The following is an 8,337-nucleotide window of genomic DNA, read 5'->3' on the forward strand; positions in this document are numbered from 1 at the left end:
ACATTATACCAACAGTAAAATATGGTGGTGGTAGTGTGATGGTCTTGGGCTGTTTTGCTGCTTCAGGACCTGGAAGACTTGCCGTGATAAAAGGAACTATGAATTCTGCTGTCTAGCAAGAGATCCTGAAGGAGAATGTCCGACCATCTGTTCGTGTACTCAAGCTGAAACGAACTTGGGTTCTGCAGCAGGACAATGATCCTAAACACACCAGCAAGTCCACCACCGAATGGCTGAAGAAAAACAAAATGAAGACTTTGGAGTGGCCTAGCCAAAGTCCTGACCTGAATCCTATTGAGATGTTGTGGTATGACCTTAAAAAGGCCGTTCATGCTCGAAAACCCTCTAATGTAACTGAATTAGGACAATTCTGCAAAGATGAGTGGGCCAAAATTCCTCCAGGACACTGTAAAAGCCTCATTGCACGTTATCGCAAACGCTTGGTTGCAGTTGTTGCTGCTAAGGGTGGCCCAACCAGTTATTAGGTTTAGGGGGCAATCACTTTTTCACACAGGGCCATGATGGTTTGGATTTTTTTTCACCTTTAATAATAAACACCTTCATTTACAAATTGCATTTTGTGTTTACTTGTGTTGTCCTTGACTATTGTTTAAATTGGTTTGATGTTCCGAAACACTTAAGTGTGACAAACATGCAAAGGAACAGGAAATGAGGAAGGGGGCAAACACTTTTTCACACCACTGTACTGTCCAAAGCTAAAATAAATTTTGGCTGGAGTTCAACTTCATTTTCCTATTAGTATAAGAATTTCTTCTTAATTTACAGCTCCCCTTTTTTGCAGTATAGCAGCTTCAGTCATATAGCTATTGATTATCATTGCAGAAATTAAGGCCCCATTCACACCTGAGCGTAGCGTTTTCAGGCAGAAAGTCACTCGATTTTGCTGCTTTTTTTTTTTTTTATGGCAGTTTTACCATGATTTTGCCGCGATTTTATACAGGTCAAGAGGTCACCAATGTAAAAAGCTGAAAAATGCCTAAATCTGCCTAAAGAAAAGTTCCAGAACTTGTTTGAGCTTCAGGCGTTTTGGGGCTTCTGGCCTCAAGTGTTTTGGAGTGGAGATGTGAAGAATCTCCATAAAGAATAATAGATTTTTTCCTCTCCAGCATTTTGTAGCTTCAGGCTTCAAGCTACAAAACGCTCAGGTGTGAATGGGGCCTAACTGGCAATATGGTGAACAAGCTTAAAAATATGCACTGTCACTGCACTAATGACACTGGCTGGGAAGGGGTTAACATCAGGGGTGACCAAAGGCTTAACTGTGTGCATAGCTAGTGATTTTGTGTACTGTGGGAGGTGCTTTTACTAGGGAAAGGCATGGATTCATGTCCCTGCAAACACTGAATCCATGCCTTCCCTACTGACAGAAAACAAGGCAGATCACCGGTCTACCTGTGTTCTGCACAGTTGGTGGGTGCTGGCCGACATCGAGTCCACGGTACCTGTAGCTGGGCTCCCATTGCATGTGATCACAGTGGAAACTTTGGCATGCGCCTTCCCTACCTGGAAGAGCCAGCTCATATATATATATATATATATATATATATATATATATATATATATATATATATATATATATATATATATATAATTATACACGTGATCCAGCACACAGGTGCCGCCCTATAGCAGCAACACTGCTATGCTATGGGGTGGACCTTAAGTGGTTAAAGACTTCAGTTTCAAGCAAACTACTAAAAAAGTACTTGTATTTAATTTTTCTGGGATATTGTAAAATACGCATTACTAATCCAATAAAATAAATGTATCTAGTAATAGGGCTTGTCCAAAACAAATTGTTTACTTTACAGTATACTATTAAGTAATGTAGGGGCTAAAAATTGATTTGAGATTCTGTGGTCTAACTCACAGCTGCATTAGCCATAGAATGTACAAGAGGAAGAAAGTTCCACTTTCTGCAAATGTTTACGGTATGTCTTTTCTTTTTTCTAGGTGGTTGAAAATCTCCTAGCCTTTTGCTTCTATTCTTTCACGGACAAATCATTGAGTGTTGAATTTCCAGAGATGTTATCGGAAATTATCAGCAATCAAATACCAAAATACTCATCTGGAAATATCAGAAAACTTTTATTTCATCAGAAGTGACTGCCTTACTAAAATTATATTTAAATATATAAGCATAAAAAGTTGCCTTAAGGAAAGAATAAGTCAAATTATAGCTTTTACTGTATTAAAACAGACAAAATCAGACGTGGTAATTGTCCTTGCAACGGTGTACCTAATGTAATTATGCACTACAGTTTATGTGGTTTACAGAGGGCCAAGATTTGGACTATTGAAAACTCATCATTTCACTCCTATGACTGAAATGGGAAGAATACGAGATAACTAAACCAGTCTGCATTGTGAATAACCTGGTAGCAATTTTTGCTTTGGATAGATTTGTTTTGCTTTTTCTTTTTTTTTTTTCATTTTCCTGTCAGGTGTTTTTTTTTTTTCCTATCTTGTTGGGAAAAGCAAGAATTTGATTGATGCATGGAATATGTTGAAAGTTTACAAGTGTATACAGAAAAGGGAAGTTGTGATTTTTTTTAAGCTACTGTTTGAATCTAACAGTCCCTCTCAGTTTTTACAAATGGACTTTCTATTTTCTTTTGCTCACATCATATTTTTTTCTTATTGTACAGATCTGGTCCTTTTTTAAGACTGGGGCAGCTCGCAGCTTTCTTAACGCAAATTAAAGAAACCGTAATTCTTACAATGTCTGTTTTCATAAGTGCTCTAACCATATTGCTAAACTAGCTACCTAACTTTTTTTATGTACTTGTCCACGTGTATGATAAAGCTATATGGCCAAACTCCCTGTCTGATTTTGAATTGCATACCAGCTGCTGTCATGCTACAGGGGAAATCTCTCCTGCCTTCTGGTTTAAAAATATTTATATGTTAATGATTTTATAGCAGGTTTGAGCACTGCTACTGTAAAGTCAGAATGTAGGAGATTTTTAAATAGAAGAGATTTTGTTTGCCAGAAAAGGTTTCCCTATACTTTGTTCACATGTGCCATAATTTGCTCAGAAATGCATAGTTCAAAGCTGCTGTAGCCGTTTCATAGCTTGCCTATGTGTATGCATTTATTAGTAAAATGTAATATATTTAATAGCCATTCATTTTAAGATTTTTTTCAGATAAAATAAATATTTTTTACTTTATCAGGGTCACTACAAAACCACTTTACCGCAGGGTCATGAAAAATAAACCACAAAAAAAGAAAAAAAAAAACTTTTGACTTGGTAAAAGGAAAGAAAAGTGTCAAGCTTCATTACTGTGTATAAATAGTTTAAGCTACTTTATATTTATACTTTTGAAAATTGTATGCCATATTGGTATATTCAGACATTTGGACATAAACATGAAAGGGCTACTGCAGCTTGAAAGAACAATCTGTAATATCATTAAATGCTTTATATAATATATGAGAAAAGTTATTGTGGTAAGGCTTCACATGACAACAGTTCAGAAAGTTTGTCACAGATTGTCAAATTTAATTGAATTTTTAAAGTTAGTGTTCGGTAAATTCTCTTTGTAGACTATGTTTAATGCATTAATCTGATGTTTTATGGTGATGTTTCTCAAAGAATAACTGGACTATAAGCACTTAGGTATTTTTAGTATATATGTTGGTATCTCCTTTTTCTAGTTCTTGAAATAGGAAGTTGTCCTAGTTAGATTTCAGGGCTCATTCCATTTAGGCCTGGGCTGCCACAGGATCTCCATCATAGACTCTATACTCTCTCCCTGTAGAAGTATTGAGGGGAGAAAATAGTTTCTTTTTGTCTACGCAAGTTTTAATGAAATTCCAGGGACACAAATACTTGCATGGTTGAAACCGTCACATTTTTCAACTTTTTACAGTTTTATTACATGGAAAGTTTTTTCATATTTGTTTTTAGAAGCAAACTTTTCAACTTTTTACAGGTTTCACAGAATAATTGCTGTGGGAAAAAAAAAATATTCCTAATATTTTTTGTCAAGAAACAAGAACACATTTTTAAGTACAAGTGCAATGTATATGCTCAGTAACTCAATGGAATTTCTCAGGATTTACATGGCGTAGTGTCAACTCCTCCCCACTGCTCTACCTCCTGGGTCTCTAGTTGAAATGTGTCTTGCAACGTTGGAAATAATGTTCCCTATAACAAAAACTGTAAACCCTAAATTGTCTATTGCTAGTCCCATGGACAGTATTCAAAGCACTTACAGATTTTTTTCTTTTACATTTTTTACTGATCCACACTTGTTTCTAAAGGCAGTATTAAGTTAAAGATCTGGGTAAAAATATGTCACTTAAAAAAACATTTTTTTTTTGTTCACATCGCCTGATTTAAATATTTTTTTTTTCTTTAATGTGCCCTGGCCAACTTTGTTGCCAAGTACATTTTGCTGTTGTATTTTTAAGTATTTTGATACCCTTTTTTGCTTTATGTGATGTAAATGGCCTGCTGTTTCATAATGTCCATATCTCTGTAGTGCATAATTTAGATTTATTAGTGTTAAAGTTGCAAGTTTTTTTTTTCTTAAGGTTATGTCTTTGCTTTGAGAATCTTTAATGCCTTAATGGTAGGGTATCATGTTAATAACACATCTTGTTCCAGAGTGTTGTATATTGTGAAATGTCAGCTAATTGAATAGGGACTCCACACAAATCTAGTATGGCAAATCTAAGTAGAGGGTTACTATTGAACTTTGTAGCTGAAGTTCTACCTTTTTTCCTGTGCCTCGCTGTGAAGTTCTTTGGTCATCTCCTCTTTTTCCTAGTTTTTCTTTTGTGCTTATTAGTATGTCAGAAGATGGGTCAGTCCTCTTTGAATAGCAGAGGCAGCATGGAAATTGAAATTAACTCAGATAATCTTCACAGAGGGGCTGGGATGAATATAAACTTACCCATATTTTTCTCTAAAATAACTTACAACCAAAACTTTTTTTTATAAGTTGTTTAAAATCACCAGCTTTTAGAAATGTGTAGGACTCTGGAATCTTTGTTACCTTAACACCTTCAGCCTGTATAAGATCAATGTGTATAGCAAGCTTCCAAGAGCTTCGTTGAAGCCTTGAGTCTAGGTTCACAGCTGCCTGTTCATGTGCGTTCACAGCTGCCTGTTCATTCAAATTGGCTACTGTGCCCATGAGAAACGCAGGGATAAAAGTCCCCAACCATTTTTTTTTAAATGTGCCACATTTTTTTCTGATGCACGGAGTGCCGCTAAGAATTAATGATACCCCCATGCTTCTGCTAAAAAGCAGCACATTTTGCTTGCGGTCCAGAACAGGCATGACTACGCAAGTGTTCCCAATCTGCACATATGTGAGCCTAGCCTTAAAGCAACCTTGAGCTATAGTTTGGGAATGCTAAACAAAGAGGGACTGGCAGTTCACTTTAAACAAGCCCCTATCAATCTTCAACTGGCTTTCAACAAGTTTCCAGTAGTGCTGAAACTTGCAGAAAAGTATTCTGAAGACTGGCAATAGTATGTTCAAAGGGACAGCCTACACCCCCACTAACAACTCACTAGAACTGAAGAATGGTTTAAAGGCTTCAAAAAAAAGCTATTAGAAACTTAATTAAAGTTTTGCTTTCTAAAAAGCCTGCTGCACACGTGACTCTTATATAGACAATAGCTAGCCCTATTGTACAATGTCTAAACATGGTAAATTTTATTAAACATATGTCTACCTAGGAGGCCCTTCCTTATTTTCTAAAGGGCACTTTAAAATACCAAATGCACTGCGCACAAAAACAGTGTGCATAGTTCAGGGTTTATTTTTATTCCTTAGAGCACATTCAGTGATTTTAATGTAAGCCAGCCACTCTGCTATAGAATTGATAAAATATACTGTCACTGTAAAATTCAGACGTCACCCCTTGTTTAATGGGAGGAAAAAACAATGCTGAACATGCCTGTAAGATTAATACTTTTTCTACTACGACAAAACCCATCCCTATATAATATATTTTCAATCTGTTCATTTACTCCATTTATGCAACTAGGCCATCAACATATTGAAGAAATGGATTCTAGACAGCCGCACTCCGATAAAAGCCTTTATTGTAATGAATAGTCAACGCTCATGTGACAACAGAAGCAGGGCAAAGCTCTGACGCGTTTCACAACATCATTGTTGCTTAGTCATATTGTGAAATGCATCAGCTATTTGTCCTGCTTCTGTTGTCACATGAACATTGACTATTCATTACAATAAAGGCTTTTATCAGCTGTCCAGAATCCATTTCTTCAATATTTCTCCTGCTGAGCCTGCACCTGGCTTCCACTTTGAAGAGTTTTCTTGAGTACACCAACTGGAGCGGTTCACCCTTTTGGTCTTAGGTCATCAACATTGCCCAAAAAACTCCTCTAATTAGGCTAGGTTCACACTTGTGCATGTTTCCCCCGCATTCGATTCGCAAGACAGGAGAGTGTGACCGGCTCTCAATGGACACCTCCAGAGTGGTCGCAGTCCTCATTGGAAAGGGGTCCTGTGCATCTTTGGCTCTGTTTCAGGTCCAAATTCAGGCAAAAATTCAGACCTGATTCGCCCCTGAAATGGAGAACAGGGATGCACCAGGCCCCCTGCTGCGAGCCCCAGCCAGAGCTAGTGTAACCCACAGTCCTTAATAGAAAACCATTTTTTTTCAATATTTCAGTCACAGGAGAAGTCTATAGGATCAGGAAAGCTGCTAGTCCTGTACATCAAAAGCTTAAAAAGGTTTATTCATGCAATACTAGCTAAGCTGCAAATGCATGAATAGTATGCAAATATCTAATGATATATTGATAAAGTGGCTTAAAAGCTATATGTTTAATGTCCATTGTTTTCTTGCTTTGGGCATGTTATTGAAACAAGATGATTGGCTGGCAGCAAGATAATGAATTTTCTCCTGTAATACAACACAACTGAAATGATTTTTAAATTCACACTCTACCTACACCCATATGATCAGTTCACTTTACATTATTAGTGCATTCTTTAAAAGCTAGTAAATATTTTTTTTCAGTTCAGCTAGTGGTAACACCATCTGCCTGTCTATAATCAAATAGCATATTGCTTATCTGTGGGTTAATGGTGTTACACTTTGGTCACTAAACATCGCTAGGTATGATTATGAAAAAGGAACTATGGTGGTTTCTGCAGTCAGTTGAATATAATAGAAAATAAAAATAGGTGATTAGTGCCTTTAAGTTTGCTCTTACCTAAAAATGGACTTGTATTTGAAACACCATTTAACGTTTGTATTGTCTTTAGTTTTGAATATACCAGTGAATAATTTGTTTTTGTCATATTTGTATAGATGTTTGTGTTTCGGAAATTTTTCTCTTCACCTTCTGTCCTACTGCCATCCATATGGTATAGCCAACAGTTTAACTTACTGTCTCCCCTCCCTGGAGTGCATTCCTTATGTATACCTAGGGGTAATCCACTCGGCAGGGAGTTAGTAGCAGTGCCAATATCCCAATAAAATAGGGAATGCATTCTTGAAATCAACCCATAGCAATGCCTTTGTTTCACAAAGACAAGAAAGTGAGGGGAAATCTCTCCCAAAGGGCACACAAACACTAAAAAAAAACTGAAAATGTAATATTTCCCCATTCAATGTAAAACCAAGGAAAAAAAAACTTCTAGCATACCATTTTAATTTAACAAAAAATATATATTTTCTCTGATAGCATTGTAACCAAAATAATTTATACAACTAGACGATATCTCTCCTTTTTTTTTTTTTTTGTGATGTTCTAGTAGATTTTAAGTGTCTATATTTTTTGAGTTTTCTCAAGAGAACCACATTAACTGCACATAACCTCAATTGTCTGCAGGATAAGGCCTGTAGAACATAAGTTAATGTAGCAGGTTTGTGTTATCCCCATAGTAAGCTGTGGAAAGCATCCTAAAATGTTTGTTTTGTGAAAGTGTGTTTCATCGTGCTATGAAAACTGCAGGTCAGTTTAGCCTTATAATTTTTTAGCACAGTGTAAACAGGGCCTTACACATTGTTAGATTATTACTGCACTGCTTGGGCTAAATATGTCATTTTTTTCTCACTGAATTTTCAGCCCAAGGTGGTTCTGTATCTAGATAAGCAGAGTTTTATTGTACATACCAGAGATGTAATGTTCTCTTGTATTGGCTTACCCACTTAGCAGTAATGTCAATGCTGTCTTGAGTTTCTGTGGTTATGACCGTTTTATTTCATTTCTTGTAAAGTAGAGAATTTGACAATTTTGCCATGTCATTCTTTGCAAGGTCTGTAAAAGAAAGACCATATATTCGTTGTACAGATTTCTTGGCAGTGACATCACA

The 8,337-nt window shown here is 36.5% G+C and overlaps 1 protein-coding gene across 1 annotated transcript in view; it reads left to right on the forward strand.

Annotated features, from left to right (window-relative positions):
• The window catches only part of NR3C1 (nuclear receptor subfamily 3 group C member 1), a 252,620-nt gene extending 249,780 nt beyond the window's left edge, over positions 1 to 2,840 (forward strand). The window contains exon 9 of the mRNA XM_077473094.1: positions 1,975 to 2,840. Within this exon, the coding sequence (XP_077329220.1) occupies positions 1,975 to 2,127 (153 nt within the window). The 3' untranslated portion in view covers positions 2,128 to 2,840. The remainder of the gene's footprint in view (positions 1 to 1,974) is intronic.
• Positions 2,841 to 8,337: the final 5,497 nt, after the last annotated feature.

This window comes from Lithobates pipiens, unplaced genomic scaffold, assembly GCF_037356315.1.
Source record: "Lithobates pipiens isolate NorthernLeopardFrog02 unplaced genomic scaffold, aLitPip1_a1.2 Scaffold_8, whole genome shotgun sequence".
In the NCBI taxonomy this organism is placed as follows: Eukaryota; Metazoa; Chordata; class Amphibia; order Anura; family Ranidae; genus Lithobates; species Lithobates pipiens.